General features: G+C 44.5%; 2 protein-coding genes across 20 annotated transcripts in view; one reads left to right on the top strand and one right to left on the bottom strand.

Annotated features, from left to right (window-relative positions):
* CAPS2 (calcyphosine 2) overlaps nt 1–23,496 on the bottom strand; it is a 95,093-nt gene extending 71,597 nt beyond the window's left edge. For 2 of the 18 annotated variants that reach the window (XM_053255751.1, XM_053255738.1), the window contains exons 1-6: nt 22,895–23,203; nt 18,603–18,705; nt 12,038–12,084; nt 10,937–10,982; nt 3,848–3,964; nt 399–431 (exon numbers count right to left, since the gene is read on the bottom strand). In XM_053255751.1, the coding sequence (XP_053111726.1) occupies nt 399–431; nt 3,848–3,964; nt 10,937–10,982; nt 12,038–12,084; nt 18,603–18,683 (324 nt within the window). In that variant the 5' untranslated portion in view covers nt 18,684–18,705; nt 22,895–23,203. The other 16 variants (XM_053255740.1, XM_053255746.1, XM_053255744.1 and 13 more) reach the window with 16 other exon arrangements.
* Nucleotides 23,247–27,068, top strand: part of LOC128327241 (GLIPR1-like protein 1) — a 64,118-nt gene continuing 60,296 nt past the window's right edge. The window contains exon 1 of one of the 2 annotated variants that reach the window (XM_053255776.1): nt 23,247–23,594. In XM_053255776.1, coding sequence (XP_053111751.1) covers nt 23,412–23,594 — 183 coding nt within the window. In that variant the 5' untranslated portion in view covers nt 23,247–23,411. The remainder of the gene's footprint in view (nt 23,595–27,068) is intronic. The other variant, XM_053255775.1, reaches the window with a different exon arrangement.

Raw genomic sequence — 27,068 nt, forward strand, 5'->3', positions numbered from 1 at the left:
CATCACTTGTTCCAGCAGAAGTTTTTAAAATAATTTTTGTTTTTTATAAAGTTGCAAAAAACAAGCTGGCACAATTACAAAATGGATGTTTAAAAATTTGTCAACAGCACAATGCATTGTGGCAAATAAAGGCAGATACAGAAATGTGACAATATTGATAAGGACTCCTATAAAATCCCACATGAATATCTTGCATATTGCAGTTCACACTTACAAGCCAGAAAGAGTAAATATTAAAATATAACCTGGAATAGTTTTTCTGAAACACTGGCTTTTTTCACCCTTTGGATGCTTTACTTTCCATTTGACAGAAACAAATGCTGATGATATAAGAAGACTCACTTTGAAGATAATCATTTAAAACCATTTTGTTTTATGCATTTCTTCAACAATTTTACCTCAGCTTTCTTCTGGCTAGATTTTCTTGCCATCTGGGTAATGGAAAGAGAAGGATATATTATTTTAAATATTACTTTTTAAAGATCTTATTTAAGATAACTAGCATAACAGAAAATCAAATTAATTTCACATATGACTGCTGGGGGAAATGATTGAGTTGTTATAATGAAGACCTTCGAAGTTAAATTCAATCAATCAATCAATCAAGCTTTATTACCGTCAGAGACCAGCATAAAATTACACATTAAATGAAGGTAATACTGGAGAAAGGTTACATGTTAACAGAGGTGATTGCAAATATGATAGCTATTATAAAAAGGCTAAAATCTAAATTACAAAATATAATTACAATTTTTGTAAAAGGAGACAAACTACTAAAAGACTATAACTGCTAAAAAATACTTTTCCATACTAAAATGCACATAAAAGGTAGAAGTGGAATTTAAATTGTAGTAGTAATACTATAGTAATATAGTTGGAAATGATTTCATATGTGGTAAAATGCTAGAATTAAAATTAGAAATTGTTAAAACTATAATGGTTACCATAAGTTGGACTATTACTAAAAATTGTAGAGTTTTACGGTATTACACTGAATGATAAAATACACTAAAATACGCCAAATGGTGAAGTTACACTGCATTAATCGTATAAAGATCCCACCACTTCTGGCAGAGACCCTCCTAGTGCCATAGAGGACACTCTGGCATGGGCTCCGGTATCCATCTCGGAGATCCACAGCCTTGTTGCCCAACTGAAACCGGGAAAGGCTCCAGGTGAGGACCTTATTCCCCCGGAGGCTATCAAAAACAATCTGGACTGGTGGGCCCTAATCTTGGCATCGCTCTTTACCTTCATTGACGTGAGTGACCAAATCCCCAAGGACTGGGGGGTAGCAATTATTGTCCCCATATTTAAAAAGGGGAAGAAGGATGACCCAGGCAACTATAGACCTATCAGTCTACTTAATACCATCAGTAAACTTTATGCAAGACACCTACATGGGAAACTCAGGGACTGGCTGGAGCAGGAAAAGCTCCTTGCTGAGGAACAAGCAGGATTCAGAGAGGGTCGCTCCACTATTGATCAATGTATAGTCCTACAGCACCTCATCGGAAAATATTCCTCCTGTAGGACGACCTCCCTTTATGCTGCCTTCATCGACCTAAAGGCAGCTTTTGACTCCATTTCACGTGTAAAACTATGGGAGAAGCTGGAGGCCTCCACTATTGATCGGCGCCTGCTACATCTCATTCGAACCCTGCATCTTAACACCTCACTCAAGGTGAGGTGTAGCCCACAAGGTCATCTTACAAGTGCCATCCTAACTCAGAAGGGCGTCAAGCAAGGTTGCATTCTGGCTCCACTCCTATTTAACTTTTACATCAGCTAAATGGTGGGCCAGCTCAGCAACATTGACTTCCATCCTCCTAAGCTCGCCAGGAGACACCTAGTCACCCTACTATACGCAGATGACGCAGTCACCCTCTCAAGAACTCCCACTGGCCTTAGAAGAGCATTGAGGGCTCTGACACTGCACTGCAAGGAAGACGGTCTGGAAATCAATTACAACAAAACTAAAATAATGGCCTTTGCTAGGAGGCCCAAGATCCGTTCCTGGAAGATCGAGGGACATAAAATTGAACAAGTGACCCATTTTAAATACCTGGGCGTAGTCTTTCATTCAAGTGGCTCCAGAAAAGCCCATGGAGATCATGTGGCGTTAAATGCTCAGAGAAGCTCCTCCGCTATTCTTCAATTTATGCGCACAAGAGGAGGCCCCTATGTCCCTGCAGCTCTTGAACTGTTCCAAGCCAAGTCACTAGCCCAACTACTCTATGGCGCTCAGTTGGGTCCTTTCCCCAATATCATGACTTTGGAACAGGTACAATCCAAATTCCTCAGGGCAGCGCTACGTGTACCAAGATGTGTGTCCAATGCTACATTGCGCCTCGAGACAGGCCTGATCAAGATTGAGGCTAGGGTATGGGTGGCCACTCTCTCCTACTGGCATAAACTATCCCTCAGTCCAATTTGTCTTGCCCCTTCAACCCTTCATGATTATTACCATTCTATATGGGCTCAAGCAATTGAGATGAAATTAGCTACCCTGGGCCTCGCCCCGCTGTCCCTGATCAACATGGGATATGATCAGGCAAAAGCTATCATCAAACAGTGCATCACAGACACTGAGCATCAAGTGGATCTCAGCAGTGTTCCAAAGTTTTGTATAAGTGAGGAGCTTAGATACATAGCCTCTCGGGCAGCATACCTTTCTCAATTGGAGGCCCCAAACCACAGAAGGGTGTTCACTCTGGCCCGCTGCCATGGTCTCCCCTCAGCAGTAATAGAGGAACAATACAGAAAGATCCCGTACGCAGAGCGATTATGCCCCTGCGGCTCAGAGCAAATTGAAACCACTGAGCATGTCCTTTTATACTGCCTGTTCTACAGAGACATTCGTGCCACCCTTATTTCTCCACTGTTGAACAAGCTTCTGGGATGTACGAACCACTTCTATACTCAATTGCTGCTATCTGACTCTAACCCAGCCACCACAAAGATTGTTGCCAAGTTCTGTGCAGCTGCGATTGGCATCCGGCGAAAGATGATAGCTGATGGGCTCCCCTAATTTGAGTCCTGTCAACACTTGCCTCCATATTCCTCGTGCCTTATTAATTGCGCCATGGCAATGCATAATGTTTTATTAGATTAATGCAGTGTAACTTCACCACTTAGCATATTTTAGTGTATTTTATCATTCAGTGTAATTCCGTGTAACTCTACCATTTTTAGCAATAGTCAACTTATGGTAACCATTATAGTTTTAACCATTTCTAATTTTAATTCTAGCATTTTACCACATATGAAATCATTTCCAGCTATATTACTATAGTATTACTACTGCTATTTAAATTCCACTTCTACCTTTTCTGTGCATTTTATTATGGAAAAGTATTTTTAGCAGTTATAGTCTTTTAGTAGCTTGTCTCCTTTTATAAAAATTGTAATTATTTTAAATTTTAGCCTTTTATAATAGCTATCATCATATTTGCAATCACCTCTGTTAACATGTAACCTTTCTCCAGTATTACCTTCATTTAATGTGTGATTTTATGCTGGTCTCTGACGGTAATAAAGCTTGATTGATTGATTGATTGATTGATTGAGAAATATGGACAAGTAACAAATATGCAATCATCAGTTCAAATTAAACAAATTAGGGCACAGAAATGAAGAAAATAAATACTTAGGATGTCTGAAATCGGCTATGCCCTAAAGTAAACATATCTTGTAAACAGAACGTTACACAACTACAGGCTAATAACTAATTTAGTAGAACAAAAAAGAAATAATAAAATATTTTTTCTGTGAACATAATAAATTGAGGTAGCATTTGTTTTCTGATAACATGATTGAAAATATTTCTAATGGCAAAGCAACTGACCTGCTGAATGCTATGATGCTGTGCATAAGGACTTTGTAATGGAGTGCCCCAGCCAATAGTTGGTGAATATGGAGAACCAATATGAGGATACCCAGCTCTGTATGATGTACCTCCATCCTAAAATGAGAGAATATTTCTAATATTTTCCAATCAAAATGTTACCCTTTTATAATCTACAATAAAACATCATATCCAAAGAATTCAGAAAGGAAGTTAAGAATGTGCATATATTGGAGAAGTCACAGACTACCATGCTATGCAAAGCTGAACACTCTCACTCCAGGTAGCTGATTCTGCATAATCCTGCCAAGTGCTAAGAACATAAGAACAGCCCTGCTGGATTTGGCCTGAAGCCCATCTAGTCCAGCATCCTGTTTCACACAGTGGCCCACCAGATGTCGCTGGAAGCCACAGACAAGAGTTGAGGGCATGCCCTCTCTCCTGCTCTTACTCCCCTGCAACTGGTACTCAGAGGCATCCTGCCTTTGAGGCTGGAGGTGGCCTTTAGCCCTCCGACTAGTACCCGTTGATAGACCTCTCCTCCATGAAGTTATCTAAATCCCTATTAAAGCCATCCAGGTTGTTGGCTGTCACCACATCTTGTGACAGAGAATTCCACAAGTTGATTATGCGTTGTGTGAAAAAGTACTTCTGTTTGTTGGGCCTAGATTTCCTGGCAATCAATTTCATGGGATGACTCCTGGTTCTAGTGTTCTGTGAGAGGGAGAAGAATTTCTCTCTATCCACTTTCTCCACACCATGCATGATTTTATAGACCTCTATCATGTCTCCCCGCAGTCTTTTTTCTAAACTAAAAAGCCCCAGGTGTTGTAGCCTTGCCCCATAAGAAAGGTGCTCTAGGCCCCTGATCATCTTGGTTGCCCTCTTCTGCACCTTTTCCAGTTCAACAATGTCCTTTTTAAGATGTGGTGACCAGAATTGTACGCAGTACTCCAAGTGTGGTCACACCATAGTTTTGTATAAGGGCTTTATAATATTAGCAGTTTTATTTTCAATCCCCTTCCTAATGATCCCTAGCATGGAATTTGCCTTTTTCACAGCTGCCGCACATTGAGTCACACTTTCAACCACCACAACCCCAAGATCCCTCTCCTGGTCAGTCACCGACAGCTCAGATCCCATCAGCGTATACTTGAAGTTGGGGTTTTTCATCCCAATGTGCATCAGCTTACACTTGCCAACATTGAACCACATTTGCCACTTTGTTGCCCACTCCCCCAGGTTGGAGAGATCCTTTTGGAGTGCCTCACAATCCGTTTTGGATTTCACTACCCGAAAGAGTATCTAACGTATCTAAGGCTTTCTCGAGTTCCTCCCAAATGCAATAACTGTACTTCGCCATACAAGCTGAGTAGTTAGCAACTTTTACTGATAAACAGGAAGTAGAATATAATTTCCTTCCCATAACATCCAGTTTTCTGCCTTCTTTGTCCGCAGGAGTTGTATGACACCGTCCCGACTTGGAGGAGGTTCTGAGCCTGCGCAGAAGTGCACTGAGTCCTTGTCTGGGTGCTAACGCTAGCAAAGAGTCTTTCATGAGGTTGTGGAGCAGCCTCCGCTGATAAGGCAGGTGTTTGTATTGAGGTTAAGCGGTTGCGCCAAGCACGGTTCTCCTGAAAATCATATCCCACACCAGGGGTAGTGGTCCCCAGTAAAGCAGTCTCTGTAGAAGGTGACACTTGGTGACTGAATCCACAAGTGTGCCACAGTGCCGGAGTAGTGAGTTGTACAGCAGTAAGTATACGTGGGTCAGAGGCGGAAGCATCCTCTTCAGAATTCGGGAAACCCCGGAAAGCAGAAGGCGTATTGTTAGAGGAGTCCAGCATCCTTAGAAGAGGATCTAGCTGTGGTGCATCGTCCTCCGCAACAGCTCCCTCCATAGTAAAAGTCATAGGCGCCCGGAATCGTGGGGTCACAGCTGTAACGTTCGTAGGCGTATTTAGTGTAGATATCTGTCCGTCATCTCTCGAAGTTGATGGTGAGCGGATCAGAGTAGGTGCTGGCACTAGATCCCTAGTGGCCGATACTGAAAACGTTGCTGGTAGCACCATCGATGTTGAGGTGGTGTCCGTCGACATCGACGTCGAGGCATCTTGTGCCGCATGAGTGTCTATGGATTCCATCAGTATCGAGAGTGTCAATATCGAGGCTGTCGACGTCGAGTGGGACGCAGCTCTCGGTGTCGACAAAGGTCTAGGTGGAGCTCCCGATGATGAAGGAGTTGCCAATATCGGAGGCTGCGTAGGCACCGAAGGAGTTGCCGACATCGGAGGTTGCGTCGGTATCAAAGGTGCTGAGTCTCTGGGAGCCGGCGCTCTTGATGCCGAGACAAAGACCATGTCTTGTACGATACCCGGAGAGGGCGTCGACTCCGACTGAGTTCGAGGCCGTGTCTTTTTGGTGGGAACACTCGCAGCAGCCATTTTCTCTCCCGGCCTCTTCAAGGACTTAGGGGATTTTCTGGAGGGCTTCGAAGTTTTAGACTGGGGTGGACCCAGGACCTTCGAGCCATGCGCCTGAGGAGATTTTGAGGAGGAGGGCACAGTCAAAACATCATCATATAAAGCCGCCCGTAAACGGAGCACGCGATTCCTCCTAGTCTGCTTCGAAAAGGATTGACAGATCTTACAAGTAGAAGTTTTATGGGCTTCCCCTAGGCACAGTAAACACAAGCTACGACACTCTTGTGAGGGCAGTTTAGCTTTGCACTCAGTGCAACGTTTAAAGTTCCGTTTTCCCATAGGGGCATCCATGTTACTCACTATCCGAGGTCAGTAACCAGAGAAACAGTCCGATCTTTCGCCAAGTCAGAGGGGTTAGAGAAGCCAAACACAGTCTCAGTCTGGGTCAACACGATATAATCCAAGTAAGCAGCAAGAGTAGTTAAAACAGTCATGAATCCAAAACGAAAGTAGCCAAGGAAACAAGCGCGAAGGAGCCGAAGGAAGCGAAGGAAACCAAGTGATTTCCACGGCGGTCGCAAAGGAACTGAGCGGCCTGCGCTTCCTCCCGCCTTAAATAGCCACGTGGTCACGTGGGGCAGGGGCGCAGGCACCTGGAAGGAGCTGTATAAACTCGACACCGAGAGGCTTCCGCGCAGGCGCAGAACCCATTCTAATGCATATCAACGGATCCCGTACCAGATCAGTTTGGTAAGAAGCACACAACACATCAGGTGCACATTCATAACTAGATACTTGGTAATATGGTCATCTGAAACCAGCCAAAGGGCAGCCCTCTGAAATTAAGTAGCTCAAAAAGTTTCTTAAAAGCTGTTAGCTTTGCTTTGAAATATTTTGGGGGAATAACTAAGAGCAGAAACCCAGAAATCTGCATTATGAATGTGATAAATTTGTGTCCAAACATTAGAAACATGTTGGAACCAACTTCATCAAGCCTGATACTAAAACTATGCTTACAAGAAAAATATACATTAACTATATTAGAAGTGTTGAAAACTGTACTAGTGTAAAAATAAGTTGGAATGGCCCTGGAAGCCAAATTTAGGCTGATAGGTAGCATATTGAAGTCCAGGACCCCCAAGGTAGCATTCTCAGAAATGCTACCTGTTCCACGTGCAGGTACAGTGAGACAGGCAGAGCTGAGGAGTTTCAATGCGTGGGTGAGATGGTTCCGGGAGGAGGGGTTTAAATTTGTTAGGCACTGAGATACATTTTGAGGCAAGTAAAATGTACAAAAGGGACGGGCTGCACTTGAACCATAACGGAACCAGACTGCGGGCGCTTAAAATCAAAAAGGTTGCAAAGCAGCTTTTAAAACGACGCCTAGGGAATGGCCAACAAGAGCTGGGTAGTATCCGGTTCAGCAAAAGCCATCCTTTAAAGTCCGAGCGTGCAAAGGATTCAGATAGAATGTAAGGGGACAGAACAGAAACACATAAAGAGCAGACAGAAGGCTGTGCCAGCTGGTCAAAGAGTCAAAAGAAAGATAACATATACCAGGTAAGAGATTCAGTGTATAGGTGCTTATATACCAATGCCACAAGCCTCCGAGTCAAGATGGGTGAGCTGGAATGCTTGGTAGCTAACACAGAAATAGATATAGTGAGCATAACAGAAACATGGTGGAACAGTGAGAACCAGTGGGACACTGTTGTCCCTGGATATAACCTCCATAGAAAGGATAGGGAGGGGTGCCTTGGAGGTGGAATAGCACTGTATGTTAAAGAAGGGATAGAATCTAACAAGGTAGAAAACCTAGGTGGACTGCAGTCCTCCACAGAAACCCTGTGGGTGACAATACAAGGTCTGAAAGGAAATGTGCTACTGGGGACGTGCTATCACCCTCCAGAACAAAATGCTGACAGTGACTGGGAGTTGCAGGAGGAAATCAGGGAGGCATCAAGGAGAGGTAGGGCAGTAATAATAGGTGACTTCAACTACTCAAACACAGACTGGGTAAATTCACAGTAAAGTAATGACAAAGAGGTCAAATTTCTAGATATGCTGAATGACTGTGCTCTAGAACAGTTGGTCTTGGAATAAACTAGAGAGAAGGCGACCTTGGAGTTAATCCTGAGTGGCACCCAAAACCTGGTGCATGATGTCAGTGGCATCAACCTTTTAGGGAACAGTGTCCATAGTGCGATCAAATTTGGCATACATGAGTGGAGAGAATCACCAAAGAAGTCTAACACAGACACTCTGAATTTCAGAAGAGGAAACTTCTCCAAAATGAGGAGAAAGGTGAAAAGCAAACTGAAAGGGAAAATCAAGAGAGCCACTTCGCTCCAGAATGCATGGAATTTACTCAAAACCACAATACTAGAAGTCCAGTTAGACTGCATACCCAAAAGGAGGAAAGGTATCTCTAAGTCCAGGAGGATGCCAGCATGGATAACAGGTACCGTGAAGGAAGTCATAAAAGGGAAGATGGCTTCCTTCTGAAATTGGAAGGCCTGTTCAAATGAAGAGAACAGAAAGGAACACAAACTCTGGCAAAAGAAATAGAAGGTGACAATAAGGGAGGTGAAAAGAGAGTTTGAGGAACAACTAGCTAAAAGTATCAAGGGGTACAACAAAAACTTCTTTAAATACATCAGAAGCAGGAAAACTACCAGGGAGGCGGTTGGATCCTTAGACAATGAGGGATTGAAATGGATTATTGAGGATATGACGGCTGCAGAGAAGCTAAATGAGTTCTTTGCTTCGGTCTTCACAGCAGAGGATACTGAGCATATATCTGTTCCTAAAACAGGCTTTTCGGGTATGGAGGCTAAAGAACTGAGTCAGATAGAAGTGAAAAGAGATGATCTTCTAAACTGTCTGGAAAAACTGAAAACTAGCAAACTGCCAGGGCCAGACGGCATCCATCCAAGAGTCCTCAAAGAACTCAAAAGTGAAATTGCTGACCTCCTTCCTAAAATATATAACTTATCCTCGCAATCAGGCTCTGTACTGGAGGACTGGAAAGTAGCCAATGTAATACCAATTTTTAAAAAGGGATCCAGGGGAGATCCAGGACATTACAGGCCGGTTAGCTTAACGTCTGTTCTAGGCAAATTGATGGAAAGCATCCTCAAGGATAAAATTGTAAAGCATATAGAACAACAGGCCCTGCTGGGAGAGAACCAGCATGGCTTCTGCAAAGGCAAATCTTGCCTCACAAACCTTTTGGAGTTCTTTGGGAGTGTCAGCAAGTGTGTAGATCACGGTGATCAAGCTGACATAGTATACCCGGACTTTGAAAAATCTTTCAACAAAGTTCCTCATCAAAGACTCCTGAGAAAACTTAGCAGTCATGGGATAAGGGGACAAGTACATGTGTGGATTGCTAACTGGTTGAAGGACAGGAAACAGAGGATAGGTATAAATAGAGAATTTTTACAATGGAGGAAAATAAGAAGTGGGGTCCCCCAAAGATCTGTACTGGGAACAATGCTTTTTAATTTATTCATAAATGATCTAGAAGTAGGGGAAAGGAGCGAGGTGGCCAAATTTGCAGATGATACTGAACTCTTCTGGGTAGTGAAATCCAAAACAGATTGTGAGGAGCTCCAAAAGGATCTCTCCAAACTGGGGAAGTGGGTGACAAAATGGCAAATGCAGTTCAGTGTTGAAAAGTTTAAAGTGATGCACATTGGGACAAAAAAATCCAACTTCAAGTATACGTTGATGGAATCTAAGCTGTCACTCACTGACCAGGAGAGGGATCTTGGGGTCATGGGGGACAGCTTATTGAAAGTGTCAACTCAATGTGAAAAAGGCCAATTCCATGCTAGGGATCATTAGGAAGGGGACTTGAAACAAAACTGCTAATATTATAATGCCCTTATATAAAACTATGGTGCGGCCACACCTGGAATACTGCATACAATTCTGGTCACCACAACTAAAAAAGGACATTGTAGAATGGATGATCAGGGGCCTAGAGCACCTTTCTTATGAGGCAAGGCTACAACGTGTGGGGCTTTTTAGTTTAGAAAAAAAGACGACTGCAGGGAGACATGAAAGAGATCTATAAAATCATGCATGGTGTGGAGAAAGGGGATAAAGAGAAATTCTTCTCCCTCTCACACAACACTAGAACCAGGGGTCATCCCATGAAATTGATTGCCAGGAAATTTAGGACCAGCAAAGGGAGCTACTTTTTCACACAACGGATAATCAACTTGTGAAATTCTCGGCCACAAGATGTGGTGACAGCCCACAACCTGGATGGCTTTAATAGAGGTTTAGATAACTTCATGGAGGAAAGGTCTATCAACGGGTACTAGTCGGAGGGCTATAGGCCACCTCCAGCCTCAAAGGCAGGATGCCTTTGAGAACCAGTTACAGAAGAATAACAGCAGGAGAGAGGGCATGCCCTCAACTCCTGCCTACAGGCTTCCAGCAGTATCTGGTGGGCCACTGTGTGAAACAGGATGCTGGACTAGATGGGCCTCAGGCCTAATCCAGCAGGGCTGTTCTTATGTTCTTAAGCACCTTTGCTAATCTTCAGGAGGAAGACATTCTGGAATTCCCCCAGCTGCTTTCTACCTTTGGGCCTACATCCCTTCTTTCAGGCTTAGCGTTAAAAAAAATTCAGATAAGAATTAGCGGTGGTTACCTCATCCTCTGAATCTGCTAACTTCCCCAAGTCAAGGCATGGAACTCTGTAGGAAATCAGAAATTAGAAACTGTAGCCAACTTGCAAAACCTTCCCTGATTTGCAGATACCCCCAGATGTTTTCTTTTGAAGCAGGTTAACTGTCCTTAGTAAGGGACTAAGCTTACATTAAAAAGTTCCTACCAACTCCATTTTTGTTTCAGAAAGAAGAGACATAGAGTTCTATTGGACGAAAGGAACCTTTGGATACAACCCATTATATGTTAATCAAGAATATGAGATAAATTTTGCTAGGAAAAATTATATTTGACATGAAATGACAAATTCTGAGTGCCAAGTGGAGAATTCTAAGACAAGGAAATTATTAGATATCTATGAAATGCCCCAGTGGCCTTTGGTTGGGGATTGTGGGAGCTGAAGTCCAAGAACATCTGGGGGGCCCAACGCTGAGGATCCCTGCATTAGATAGAACAAAGTTGTATCTGAGAGAAAGAATAGTCTGGTCCGGTCCAAGTCAGAGGATAATCTATTAACTGAATGTCAATTTTCAGTTTCCACATAATAAAACTGTTCCAGTCAGAGGAGCTCACTGTCTGAGGTGCTAACACAATGGCAGTCAGAAAGGAACTGAGGAGAGAACACTAGCACACCCAAACCAACGAAGTGCACCATGTGCAGAGGGCAGGGCTAAGCGCTTCAAGGAGCTAGTCAATTCTGCCCAAATGGTCAGACACAGAACCCACTCTTATGAGTGCAACGGATCATGATCCAGATCATAGGCTTTAAAAATCTGGCATACAATGCTCATGTGCAAAGTTACAGCAATTGCTTTTTCTTAGTCATGGCAAGTCCATAGACAGGTGAAGGTATTTCTAGATTAGAAACACAGAAATGATGACATGAGGTAACAGATATGGGAAAAATATATATATTTCTGGCAATGGGGGAGGTGTTATTCTCCCCCCCTTCCCCCGGTCTCTGGTTTGTAGTATGATTTAAGTAAAAGTGATGATTGGTCTTTCTCTGCCTTTTGAAAGTATATGTGCATTTTATATTTTGTATATGCTTTGCATAAAAATAAAAAAATTAGAACAGACTTACTCTGCTGGCCGAGGACCATGGACTGATTTTATATGAGGCCTCCATCCCTAGAAATGAAAACACAAACATGTAATCTCTGAGTGGTGGCTTTAGGGGTAAGTCAAGTAGGCAACCTGCTAGGGCCTTGAACAATAAGGGGCTCTGGCCAGCATTTATCACAGTGGCGATGAAAACTTCAGTCACTGGACAGAAATATACAGAAATTGTTCCAATGAACTGATTGACTTAACTTGTGCTGCTTAGACCAAGTCATTCAACAGTTAATATATCAACTTACAACTGAATTGTCACTGTGCACTGTCAAGAAGGTAATGTTGTGCCCATAGGGGTAGTTTGGACTCAGAAGACCTTGTTTCGGTGTGTGTATTATGCTTATGCCACTAAATGTCGATAATGTGCCTATCACTTTTAAAACCTTCACTGAACGTCTTGTCCAATTGACCTCTAAGTTATAACAGGGTGAATTTGAAATATCTAATCCAAAAAAGCTAAATACTTGGTCAATATCCCAAAGAATGATTTGAGATCTCTCTCTCTTTCTCTCTCTCTCTCAGCAGAGACAAACCAGCCCAATTCCAGTGCCACAAATTTAGACCCTTCTTCCAAGGATCTGTCCAATTCCAGTGAAAGCAGTCCAAGGTCAAAGTCCATACATTGTTCTGAGACAAAGTACCTCTCAGATGTTGGGTTATCAATCACCTTGGGCATGTGCTAGAGCAGGGATTCTCAATGTAGGGTCTCCGGATGTTATTGGACTTCAACTCCCATAATCCCCAGGCCCAGTGGCCTTTGGCTGGGGATTATGGGAGTTGAAGTCCAATAACATCTGGGGACCCAACGTTGAGAATCCCTGTGCTAGAGCACCTCACAGCCAAAATGAACTGAACACAACCCCCTGGGAACTCTCTAGTCCTCTAGCGAGATATAGCAATTTCTTGGCAGAGACATGAGAAAGACACAGACACCAAGCTGTCTTTTAAACATTTACTTAACTAATAGAGGTTTTTACAGAGAAATAACAGCTGGCAGGTTGTGTGTATGTGTGTTGCCTTAATGATTAGCAATAACTAACACATAAAGACTACTAAGAATATCTTAACTTTGTAAAAAAAATTTTAAAAGGAAAAGGAAAACGCAAGAAGGTGGGGAAAGAGATTTGGGTTAGGGGAGGGAGTGGAGCCGAGGTTTTAATATTACCAGACCTCAGGCTGGAGGCTAGGCTGGAGGCTGGTCTTGTTGGAAGCTGGCCATGGATGTTGGAGGGTCTCAGAGCTTATTGAGAGCATAGGCCCGGAAAAGCACAGGATCAGATACAGGGTACAAACTACTCTGAACTCTGCCCTTCAGCAGAGATCACAAACAGAGATTCCATGCTACGGATAAGGCCTAGCTCACAGCTGTCTCCTTTTGGATCAAGCTCTGCAACACCCATTCAAAAAAGCCAGAAGTCAAAGCCAAACAGCCCTTCTTTCTCCCAGAAATCTGTGTCTCTCCCTTTTAACCATTTCACTCAGTGAAAAACTGCTCCTGCCCCTCCCTTCGGAAAAGCCTTTCACACAGACCTTTACCAGTCTTATCACTGCAAAAAGTATCACTTCTGCCAGTTTCATACAAACCCATTGTCTTTTCTGAAGGTATCACAAATTCTGCTATCTCCAAGTTTCTCTCTGGGTAACTAAAGTACAGCATTTTGTAGTTCCACAGATGAGAAATAGGAGGCGGAGGGAGGGAAGTAAAGAAAAGCCAGAGATGTAAAATAACCTTATTGATCCTTATTGACAATCATCTCTAATATCTTGGTGTTACGTAACACCAAACTTGCCAGCTCAGGTTAACAATACAGTTACGCATTGATTAGCATGTATTACAGAACTCAGGCCCAGGTGGCCTTAAGTTTGGTACAGTATCTTGATCATAGCTTCAAAAGCTTCTGTCAGCATTTCTATGAGAACAGCACAGCCACATCGTTCCCAGAGAAAGCCTCTCTGTCAGCATTCCTTCAGCATAAGCACCCCATTCTCATAGACCAGAGTTCAAAGTTCAGAACTCCCCAAAGAATCTGCTGGTCTATGAATAGGCCTGGTATCTATATTAGGTGAGGGTCTGACTGTCCCCGATACAAATACAAATCTGACTGTCCCCAATACAAATTTAAGCTGAGCCTAATGTTCGCACTACAGTAGGTTCAAGAAATATTACAGTGAAGAGGTAGTATTACTCTGCATGTAACTAAAGGTTTTATATTCAGTTAAAATCAGGGGCACCTTGCTAATGAAATGAAGAGAGGAAGTCACCTCAGGAAGTATCTTGGCAGAAATTGTGAATAGGCTGCCCCCACAACACTAACACTGACTACAGCCTTACCTGCCACTAATGCCACCAAACATGCCTTTCTTGTGGTGTCACTGACAATCCTTCTTCCCTTCTCTCCTTCTCCCTGCACTCTCTCTTTTAAAAAGGCTGAGGGCAGGCAAGTTGGAGCAGCAAGGAAGTAATTAAACACACTTCCTTCTGCTCCAGCTTCCTCACCTTTAGCCTTCTGAACAAGAGAGGGTGGGAGGATGCAGCAAAGAAAATGGTTGCGATTGCTGTTGCAATCACATCAGGCGCTTCTTTAATTATTTGTTTAGCTGCATGTTTAGTTCCTAAAGTCAGTCAATGGGCTTTTGCCTAGCACCCCAATGACCTAAGACCCCCAATACCCTGCAGAAAGATCAGAAACCATTAAAGACTAAATTTAGGACAAAATATCTTAAACTGAGGTGCACAGTAGAGAAGATCAAACTTAATGAAGCTTGACATGGTGATCAGCAGCAGAGGAGAGTCAGGCTAAACAACACTGGCCAGAAATTGGATGAGGAAATCTCCCCTTTGAACTTTTGAGGAGCACATATTTTGCCCAAGCCCACAGCAGTCCTTTTACCCACAGTCCTGTGGGCAATGAGAGTCACTACTGGAGGCAGAAACATCTGGCAAACTAGAGGAAGATTTTTCATTCAACTTCCCCTCCTGGAACCTTCAAGTCCCCAGTGCCAGCCAAGCTGGGTCAAATGATATTCAGGAGAAGGAAACTCCTCCCCTTCACAATATTAGGGAGTGAGTACCTTGCCCTGAAGCCAGTTTGGGTTATTCTTTTGGGGAGTACATAGGAACATAGGAAGCTGCTATATACTGAGTCAGAACATAGGACCACCTAGCTCAGTATTATCTACCAGACTGACAGTGGCTTCTCCAAAGTTGCAGGCAGGAATCTCTCTCAACCCCATCTTGGAGAAACCAGGGACAGAACTTGGAAGCTTCTGCTCTTCCCAGAGCAGCTCTATCCCCTAAGGGGAATATCTTACAGTGTTCACACTCACACATCAAGTCTCCCATTCATATGCAAGCAAACAGGGCAGACCCTGCTTAGCTAAGGGGACAGGTCATGCTTGCTACCACAAGACCAGCTCTCCTCTCAACAAGGGTGAGAACATCTGTCTGCCTGTCCAGGGAGTGCTATAGTTCCTTGGGGATTGGCCATTCTTTCTTGGCACTTTTAAGCTCTTCTGCGCATGAGACTGCTTTCTGAGCCATACTGAGAGCCAGATAAATTACACGAGCAGTTACAGCAAGCTTGTCTCTCAGTGGTATGTACTTTGGGGCTGAACAGAGAATTAGGATCTACAACTTGTTTGTTACTTCCTCAGGTATACAGAAGGGTTAGGTTTAGTGCAGGTGCCTGTGTAATGGACTTTATGTAAATCACTAATAGAAGGGCATTTAGATTCAGAAAACTCCACAGGAGAAAAGGATTAAGAACATCCTTACTTTCAGTAACTCTGCTGCAGTCAAAACCCCACAATGCTTTAAAGTTTTTTTGTTTTTTTGTTTTGTTTTTTGTTTTTTTAAGAAAGCAGGATGGAAGATATGATCCTAGATCACCTGTGTCACATATTGCTTCTCCCTTATCTCTTAGAAATCCAAAATAACTTTTCCAGTCCAGGATATATACATTTCAAAATAGTATGAGCCTGACCAGCTGAAAACATTGATAAACAAGAAATCCCAATTATGTCACAGTCATTTATATGCAGCTAGAACAAAAACTGATTATTTAAACTTTGGCAGTAGATTTGGCATTATTTGGGAACACCATGCAGCATCTAGACTAAGTTGGTCATGACTAAGTCCTATTGAAATAAGTATGGAACTCAAGTTAGTCAAGATTCACTTCTTTCATTGGTTTTAATAGTGCTGATTCTTGACCAACTGGTCTGGATGCTAACAACCAAGGCCATTCTCATGACTAGCCCTACCTGGGGCAACACTGCCCTATCCAGGTAGGGATGGTTGTGAGAACCACCAGCATTGGTCCTGATCGCGGCACTCCTCCACTGAGTAGCCTGTGTTTTGTACCTGGGCTGAAGGTGAGGGAGGAGGTTGATTGCATGGCCTCCTACCTCACTGCCCAGTCATGTGGGCACACAGGCTACCAGCAGCTCCTTTTGGCCTGCAGGCCACCATTAAAATGATAGAAGTGAGGGGAACGTGTGATCCAGCCTCAGGAATTTCCACAGTGTAATGTGTTACTCATGCGGTGCATTGCAGGATATCTGGAGACCAGGCACCCTTCCCCCAGTCTCTGGATTGGTGCACTGCTTGCCACAGCGCTGATCATGTGGACGCATGAGCGGAAGCACTCGTAAGAACTGGTGGTAATGTGGGGGAAGGTAGGTAGTACTGTAGTACCCTGCCTTCCCCCATCCCTACAAGTTCTGGTTGTGTGAACGATCTTACTGTAAATAACAGAGCAGCACATTGAGAAAAGCTGTGGATTTTAATGCAAGATGGGAATTGTGTGTGTAGTGGGTGGAGAAGTATGCTTATTATTAAAGTTTGTCCTGTTGTGTAGCACAAAGATAAGAGAAGGTAAGTTTATGGAATATTAGTGTCATATCATAGTCTTCCTCAGCATACAATAGAATAGTTTTAGTTTGTTTTGTTCCTCACTGACTCTCTTCTCCCTTATATTATTTTTATTTGTTGTTTATTACATTTATATCCCGCTCTTCCTCCAAGGAGTCCAGAGCGGTTATAGTTATGTTTATCCTCACAACAACCCTGTGAGATAGGTTAAGCTGAGAGAAATGTGACCGGTCCAGAGTTACCCAGTGAGTTTCATGGCTGAATGGGGATTTGAACTCGGGTTTTCCTGATCCTAGTCCAACACTCTAATCACTACATCACACTGGTTCTTTGTTCCAGTGCTATTGTCTGTGTGTTTGAGATACACTAGACAGAGAGCAAAAAAGTAATGACACACAAAAGAGATCACAAAAAACAAATGAAAACAATTTACTTGTGGGTAGGAACAACAGCTTGCCCTTTCAAGTAAGTAGCTGTAACCTTGTTATAAATTCACCAGCCAACTCATTTATATGGAAGCATATCAGCTTGCTTCTTGAAACATTGTGCCAGTATAGTTTGCTACAAATATATTTCCACATGGACAGGTGTTTGCTGTTTTAAGCAGCAAGCATGAAGTGGATAATATTCCTCACAGTGCTGGTCCAATCATTCTTTGCGACATTTCAGAAAAAGTAGTACTACTTTTAATTAAGTGCTGACTTTCCCAAAACAGAACCACAAAATGGAAGCTAAAACACAGCATCACCTAGAATCAGCTACAGACTGAACCAGCTGATTCAGATATGCTTTGAGAGAAACAACTGATGAAGACATATTACTAATAATCTAGCAACCATGAGATACAGTTGTATGCATATTAGAGGAAAAGAAGCACATGAGGGAAAGAGGGACAGCTAAAACTAGGTTCAAATCAGGGACATCCTTACTAATAAGCAACATTTGAAATATGTGATTTTTATCATATTATTTATTTATAATAGAATCAGGACAGTTGGCATGGTGTACTGTTCGAAAATAAAAATGAAAGAGCTCATCATCTATTCTTACTGAAATTTGACCCATCATTTTCAGTTAATGAAAGTGAGCACCAATAAACACATTCTTTGTACAACAGAAGTGAAATTTCCCAAGCTATCAGGCATGCACGGATTGAGACAAAGATGGTATCTGTGACATTTACCGGCAATCTGTTATTACTTTCTTTTCTAATAATAATGGCTTGACAAACATGAAAGTCTTTTTTTGTTCATAAAATCTCATCTCTACATAATGATTTCAGACTTCATAACTGTCAGCGATTCACCCTACATGTCCAAGTTTTCACTGGTCACAATTTATCTGAATAATGAAGGTTTTTTAAATCAATCTGAAATGTTTTATTTATTTATTACACTTTTTACTCCATCCTTCTTCCAAGGAGTTCAAAGTAATCTGTATACTGTTTTCCCCTGCCACACACACCCACACAAACTTCCTTGTTCTCCTAACAATGCTGTGAATTAGTTAAGCTGAGAAGATGTGACTGCCCCAGGGTCACCCAGTGAGCTTCATGGCCAAGCCAGAAATCTCCCCAAAGACCATTGACTTACCATTATATTATATGGCTCTCTTGAAAATAAATTTTTATTTAATTTAAACATATTTAATTTAAACATACTTGAACAAGTGTGTTTTTCCTTGCAGACAGTGGTGCTTGCCTTCTTGGAGATGCAGCAACTCCTTTAACCTCCAAATCCATTTGAGCTCAACTTAACAACAAACTGTAAAACAAAAAAAGAAAAGCTTTTGTAAATATTTATGAGACACCCCTATACTGAGTTAGACCACTGGTATTATCTACACAGACTAGCAGTGATTTAGTAGGGTTTCTGATGGTGTTCTTTCCCAATCTACCTAGAGATGACAGGGATTGACCTGTTACCCTTCCACATTTAACATACCACTGAGCTACAGCCCCACCCTCCTGAATTCCCAAAAGTGAAGAATATTTTCTTCTTGGATAACAAAAAAATTTAAAAAGAATTTCATTAATAATTAGCATAGTTGTTCCCTGAAATTTGGTTCTGTCCAAAAGCTCTGAATGGTCTCAATTTATTATTTTAAATGATAGCACTTAACTGCTTTAATACATTTCATTTTTGAGCTCTACCATAAACAGCTGCTGGGTCATAGCAAAGCCCAGATTTGCATATTGTAACTCCTGAAGGCCAGATTTCATTTTAACACAAGCAGTTTGTATCTGAAGTCTAGGATATCACAGAAAGCATAAAAATTAATTAAGCGATACTGCTAAAATTCAAGAAAAGTCAATCTCGTTACAGCAGTCTCAATAGAAAACCAGAAGGGTGAATAAGAGGTACTCACAGAGTGAGTACTCAAACCCTGGAAAAATCCATTACTTTTCCAGCAAATCACTCCCACTGGAAAGCATGGGGAATGATACCTCATAGAGATAATATCACAGAGAGCTAAGACATTCATATGCTTGCAAACTGCAAGCCCTTTTACTAGAGTGTGTGTGTGTGTGTGTGTGTGTGTGTGTATACCAGCTTCAGCAGAGGAAAGAAGAGAGCAAAAGGGAGTGTCCCACCTGCCCTGTGTCATCTTGCCCTGGAAGGTGGTGAATAGAGGTTGTGGTAAGTGCCAGCAGCTGACACCCTGCTTTCCTGAGGCTCTCTCTCTTTGAGAGCAACTTTGCTGTAGCTCCTAGGAGGAGGGCCCAGAGGGCTGACTCAGCAGTTCCTGCTGGGTTCTGCATCATTTCCTGGAATGGTAGTATAAAACAGCACACTGCCCTGGGCAGTGAGCTTGCTGCTGTCAGGGTCACCATTGAAGGGGCAACAGCAAAGTGGGTCACCCCTTTGGGAACTGTAAGAGGTCCATTCTGCTGGCTGAGAGTAAATTTTTTTAAGTTGTTTGAATTATGTGCCTGAGTGAGGATGTGAACCTGGGGAGAGCTGGGGGGTGTTTCAATTAACATGATTACAGGTAGGGGAAGATATGGCATGGGGACTCTTACATCAGAAGAGGGAAAGAGTGGTTCAACATCTTATTCCTATTCCTTCTTCTGGTTGTTCCCAAAAAGGGAAGGTTCCTGGTTGCATTACCAGCCTGTCCTTTGGCCTTCTGGTGCTGCTGTTTAATGCCAGGACAGTCCAGAACAAGATATCCATTATCCATGATTTAATTGCAGAGGAAGGGGCTGACCTGGTTTGTATTACAGAGACCTGGGTAGGGAAGCTGGGAGAGATGAGTCTTTCCCAGCTGCGTCCACCTGGATATTTAGTGCTGCAACAGCATAGGCGGGGGGGGGGGCTGTTCTCTCTAGGCCCCCTGTATAAGTGAGTGCTAGTTCAGAGTGTTTGTACCTGGTGTTGGGTTCTTGGGACAGAGTGGGGATTCTGTTGGTGTACTGCCCACCCCACTGCCAGCTGACTCCATGCCTGAGCTCTCGGAGGTGGTCTCAGATTTGGTGTTGAGGATTCCCACAATGATTGTTCCGAGCAACTTTAACATCCGTGCTGAGGCTGCCTTGTCTGGGGCGGCCTAGGATTTCATGGCTGCCATGACAACCACGGGGCACATGTTGGCCCAACACATGAATTGGGGCACACTTTGGATCTGTTTTTTCGACTGGACAGGAGAATAGTGATTTGAAAGTGGGGGATATGTCATCTATATCCCATGTCATGGTCAGGTCACTTCCTACTGAGATTTAGAGTCTTAGCGGCTACACCTCTCTGCAAGAGTGGGGGACCTATAAAAATGGTCCACACAGATGCTCCCAAGTTCCCTCTCCCACAAAGCAGACCCTGTGCTGCTCCTTAGTATACACCTGAGCTGAGGGCGATAAAGCAAGCTGGGAGACAGCTGGAACATAAGTGGAGGAAAACTCGGTGAGTCTGAGCAAACACGGATTAGAGCTCTTTATCGAACATACTCTGTGGCAGGGATGGAACAGAATTTTTTTTCCCCCATCCATGATTGCATCCTCTCAATGTCATCCAGTGGGGCTCTTCTGGGTGGTGTGAAGCCTTTTGAAATCTGGCTGTAGGCAGGATGTATTAGAACCCTTGGTAGCATGCTGTGATGCATTTGCACAGCACCAAGGGTAAAGTCGCTTGCATTCACCATAAGTTGGATGCTATGGCTGATGCAGGATCATTGGGAGAGGTGCCCAGAGCTAGTTTTGCCGGAGGACAAGGTGTTTAGTTGAGTCCAGCCAACCACGTGCATGCTTGACCTTTGCCCTTCATAGCTTATTAAAACTAGCAAGGAGGGAATTTTTAGCTGGGTCCAGCAGGTTCTAAATACCTCATTGAGAGAGGGAGTGGTGCCAGCATTAAAGTAAGCTATTATTCAACCACCCCTAAAGAAACCTAGTCTGGTCCCAGAGGATGTAAACAACTATAGGCATGTGGTCAATATTCCATTCCTGGGCAAGGTGCTTGAGCGTGTCATGGCTGACCAGCTCAAACTAACCATTTCAATCAGGCTTCAGGCCCAGCTTTGGAACAGAAACTGCTTTAGTGGGATGACCTATGCAGAGAGACACAGACGGGGTACTTCAGCCCACGGCTGACTCCGGCAAGAATTACGCCTTGGTGGCCGTCTACCTTCCCCACCCCCGTTTTATAAATAATTACTCGTGAGGAGACAAATCCGTGAAGGGCTTGTGAAGCGGGTGACACCGCCTAGTTACTCCAAAGCAAGCTCCCCCTTGTGAACTCTGGACAAGGGCCATGTTAACCGTGCTGGGCTCACCTCTCGCTCCCGGCTAAGAGCGCGCACCCGTGGTTGCCTAGGTTTCCAGTAAACAAGCCGGAACTTCCTTACCTCCGTTGTTAAAGTGAGGCGAGACCCTCAGAGGCAGACGGTCATCAGCACCACCCTCCACCTCAGTCGGCTTATCTCTTCCTCCCCACCTCCTCCTAGTGCGGCCCGCTCGTGCGGCGCCCACGCAGACAGGTGGGACAGGAGGGAGGACGGTGACGGTGCCCTCCCCCCTTCCCTCCGCCCCTTCTAGCAGCGTGATCTGATGCCCAGGCAGGCAAACAGGAAGCGCGTCCCCTGCTACCGATGTTTAAATTCGTGGACCTGCCGTGGGTTCATCTGTGTTTGTTCCCGCCTGAGCTCGCATGCAGCTTGATTTACCTATTTATATTTCTATACGGGTATTCCAAACAACTGGTCAAAGCATTATACAAGAAGTCAAAAGCCCAATTTAAGAACTCTCTAGATGTCGTCACTCCTTATAGGCAGCGCGGTGTAGTGGAGGAGGGGGGACCCGCAGGCGCAGGAACCGAGCGCCGGTACTTCTCGGCTTCTCTGGCTGTTGGGAGTGGACACTGGGCACGGGGGCTGTCGCGGAGAGCGCCTGCACTTCCGGATTTGCAACTACGTCATTGCTTATAAGGGGGAGTTGTCCTCCCGCCCATATACTGCGTTTAAATAGCCACATGCAGCCGTTCCCCAACTTGCATTAAGTCGTAGGCGGAGGATTCTGTATTGCTCGCGCGGTGGTTTTCAAAAGCAATTAAAACGCTCGTTACTTCTGATTCGTCTTCCAAAGCATAGTTTTACTGTAGCAGTTCCTCCACATTCCGTCCCCACCCCCACTGCAATATTTGGCTGTCAGGGTCGGCTAATTAGGGTTACGATCGGGTATACTTGGAAGTAATCCCCCTTGGCGCAATAAGATTTACTTCTAAGTGAACATGAAAAGGATTAATATGCTGTAAATCTCTTAACAGAGAGACACACACCCCCTCAGCAGAAGCCACAAGCACCCGGAACTTACTATGTCTAAACGTCTTTCCCATTGTATAACCGAAGGACTCTCACAGCCACTCTCGACGTGCTGAAGAAAAGTGGGGGAAACAGCCTATAGATAAACTATTAACAGGTTTTTTTGTACTTATCTTAGGCTGCAACCGTGTGTATACTTACTTATACATCCCTTCCCCGCCCCCAAATCAGCGGGCTGACGCAGTCCGAATAAATGCCCTTAGGAATGGGTTAACATTCCAGCAAAACCAACATACACTGTTTTGTTGACAAAAATCAAAGACTAAACATGCCCTCAGATCAAATGCCGAGCCAAACGAAAGCTCCAGAAGGAAACAAAAACACGTTCTAAAGAGTCCTCTAAACCAGCAACGGTTTTCACCGCGGTGTGCAGTTCCAATATCAGAGAAGAGAGATTCGACAAGAGCTTCGAATCGTTCAAAACCGGCAGAGTTGATGCTTCTGCAAGTTGGAGCTTCTGACGTCACCTTTGCTCTTTGTCCTCATTGGAGGAGTATCGCGTCCCGGGGGCCCCCTCCCACTCCCACCGCTGAGTCTGGAACAAACTGACCGGGGGTGGGAGGGGCTGCAGGGTGCATTCTGGGCTCGACCGTTGGAGGGCAGCAACGGCCAGGCGGCGCCAGGTCCCGGGTGTCGGTGTCAGGGCGGCGGCATCACCATGAGGCTGTGGCTGTTGCTGTGGCTGGCGCTGGCTTCCTTGACGAACACGCGCGGTAAAAAGCCGTTTGTGCCGCTGCCTTATCCCAAAATCAACAACAGGACCTTTATCAAGGAGTGTCTCGACGCCCACAACAAGCACCGCTCGGAAGTCAACCCTCCCGCTTCTGACATGCTCTACATGGTTGGTGTGCGCTGGGCAGGGAGAGGAGAGGGGTGGGGTGGGGTGGGGTGGGGGCAAACCGGGTGGGTGGTGGGGCGAAGAAGAAGCATCCTGCGCCAGTCGGGTACTAAGTTCAGGGAGAAGCAGAAGCTCCGCATGAAGCTTTTCTTCACAGAGCGGGAAATAGCAAAATACTGAGCTGCAGAGGCGTAACTAGGGGAAATAGCGCCTAGGGCAAGCACTGAAATTGCGCCCCTGTCCAAACAGGAATGATGGGACTTGTAGTCAACAATATCTGGAAATCCTTGTTAAAAGGAACACTGTACCATCTAGACATGGTTGTTGAGCAAAACCTGAAAACATGAGCCATCTCTGTAAAAGACTTAGAACAACAGTCAGGAGTTATGTGAGGATTCCAAGTGTCATTTTCTCTATCTCATCTCATTCTTTTTTTTAAAAAAATGACTTTGTCCTAGAGGATCACCTGCCCAAATAGCCACTAGCAAAATAGGGGAAGAAGGTGGTGGGGGGGGGTCTATAAACCAGTGAATGATTCCTGCCAGCCTTTGTCTTATGATGACTGTTGGCTCATGATGGGGTATACAGTATGTGCATTCACCACACCAGTGCTTACTTTGACACCAAGAGGGAGGAGCATACATTAGTTTGCCACACTAGATAGAGGCATTTGCAACAGGAGCAGACAGCCAAGTTCTGCCAGGGCCAAAACCAGCCCCTGCCAGACTAAGAAATCATTGTAATTTCCCCCTTCCTGTCACAAGCAGTGTGCTGTTCTTTTATTATTGACTCTAACTCTCAAATATCCCAGTCATGGATGGAAAATTCAGGGTCAATTTACAAGAGACACATTTTCTACATGGAAGTTTCTTCTGTGCAGGTGTTGTGCAGAAACCCATGTGTAGTGACGGCCAGGGGAATAGCAAGGTTGGAATGGGCCAAGATGAGATTTTAAAATGGGCCCCCAGCCCCTCAAAGTCCAGGGCCTCCACACATCCCAGGCCCCCAAGGATTTAAGTCTGATATTTCAAAATAAGTATGCTGCCTGGAAATACATTTCACTGAATACACACATGCACGCTTCACAGTATATAGTGATATACATTGAGTACTATATATTTGTGCTACTTTTAATGCCTAGAACACACTAGCAACGCTAATTATTAAAATGGCCCCCTCACTGCAGATTAGCAAAGGAGACTTTCAACCATGCAGGGTGAGCCTATGTTTGTTTTCTCAGAATTCTGAACAAATTCAGTAAAGTTTGATTGCAGGAGGTTTTTCACACGAGGCTTTTAAAGCCCTTTAACACACATCTCCTCTGGAATGGAGGTGCTGCATTCACATGTTGGCCAGATTTACCCTGAAGTCCCTGCAAGTTATTGGAGAGCAGTTCACACACAAGAAAAATAAAATAAAATAAAAGCACAACACATGCTTCACAGTTCTCACTCAGACCTTCTGGGTTGCAAAAAACTTGAACATAAGTGCATTTATAAATGAAAGAAAGAAAGAATGAATGAATAAATAAATATTTGTTCCAGAAGTTTTTGTAATTTTCTGACATGAAACAAGCCACTTATAGGCTTTAGATAGTTTTTGTTTTCAAAGCCAGCACATTTTTCAGTCTGTTTTAAATTAAATATTCAGAGACTTCTCAGTCTCGCCCCACCACCCATATCAAAGCCCTTTGGCAAGCAGATCCCTATATACAGGGGTAACCACAAAAAGGAATTCACAGCCTACCTTGCAAAAGCTGTGCTGGATGGTCTGGTCTGCTGCAGGGAGGGTCTGCTGCAGGGAGCTCTGCCAGCCTCCTTCCTGGCTTGCTGGGGCCTGCCGAGTTCAGGCTTCAGGGAGGCCTACTCAGAGACCTCTCTGGAAGCCCTGCCAATCAGCTGAGAGGCGGGGAGAGAAGAGCTCTGCAGTTTGCAGGCTGCTCCAATCTAGGCTTCGCCAATCCTAGGCCGGAGCTGGAGGCAAGTGGCTGAGGGGCCCTGGGCTGGGCAGGTGGGCAATGGGGTGGGGGTGGCAGGAACTGGCATGGTGCCCCCACCTCAGTGGTGCCTAGGGCACGTGCCCTGCCTGCCCCCCCCCCCACAGTTTCGCCTATGCTGAGCTGTTACCAAACACCTCTGTGCTGAAAGACGAAGAGAATAGCCTGCCTTAGAAGTGTGTCGGTATTGCACATGTGCCGTCGAATAGTGAGTCGCATCGCATGCTGGAACCGGGATGGGCCGTTGCTTCTCCTCCATCAAACCTTTGGCTGGGGCGATGATGTGAGCTGCTGCTGCTGCTGCTTGCTGCCGCCCCCGCTAGTGGTTAACTGCTGCTGGTAGAGCAATGCTGGGGCTCATGCCTGCCCCGGTTCCCAGCAGGAGCAAGAGAAATGCGGACTATGTGTGTCTTCAGCACTCTGTCATTATCGTCATATATTTTCTGGGTGTTAGCAAGGCTGGCTCAAGGGGTTGTGGCGCCCTGCCCAATTTTGCCCCCCACCTTTAAAATATACCTTTTCTTTATCTTCTGAGACACTACTCCACCCAGCCCCTCAGGATTCAGGTTCAGAAGGAATGTGGACCATTGTTACCTCAAGACATGTATGCTGGGCACAATTTCTGACTTCCCTGCCTTGTCCTTAGTACATATTCAGTTTGGACCAGCAGGGATCGGGGCAGTTTGAAAAAGCAGGCCTGAAAGAACCGCTTCAACATAGTTCCTTCCTATACTGCTCAATAACTTTGGAAGTTGAAGGTTACAAAGGAGCAGGAGTTCATTCCACTGCTTATTCCCATGCCAGTGTTGCTGCCATACCTCAGAGAGATGGCACTGGTGTGGGAAGAAGGCATGCCATAGACTTCTATCAAGTGACCATGGACTTATAACAGCAGCAAGTAGTTATAATTTAAGATTTAAATATACTTACACAAAAATGAATAAACATTTTTAAACAGTCTGATTAATCTGAGGTGTCTTTATGGTCCATCAAAATATTTGTAAGCAATCAGCCAGCCAGACTAAACCATGAGTCTTATTTTTAACCAATATGGAACTGCCATAGCATTATGCATGCACATTCAATATCTTAATTCATTTTGTGGGCCATTATAGCCATTTAACAAAATGTGACTCACTCCAGCCCCAATCCAGTGATAGTAGTGCAATAAGACAGGCGCAGAGCCAGCCGAGCGGCGGCCTGCATCCAGCCCCGCTCGGCGGCCCCCTCGCCGTGCGCGTTACATCATGTGCTTGGGGCATGGCTCAGGCTCTGTAGGAACCCAGAGCCAACTCTCCCCTCCCATGACGCCTGGGTGAACACTTTGCCAGATATTTCAGGCAGCTCCGACTGCCCAATAAAACGTATTTCTTTTCCTCTCCTTCTCTGGAGGGAGAGAAAAGGGAAGACGTCCTGTTAGGCAGCCGACCCTGCCTGAAATGAAGAGCTGAGAGCCCGTTCCGGCTCTCTGCAGCCCAGGC

This window comes from Hemicordylus capensis, chromosome 5 (assembly GCF_027244095.1).
Source record: "Hemicordylus capensis ecotype Gifberg chromosome 5, rHemCap1.1.pri, whole genome shotgun sequence".
NCBI classification, from domain to species: Eukaryota; Metazoa; Chordata; class Lepidosauria; order Squamata; family Cordylidae; genus Hemicordylus; species Hemicordylus capensis.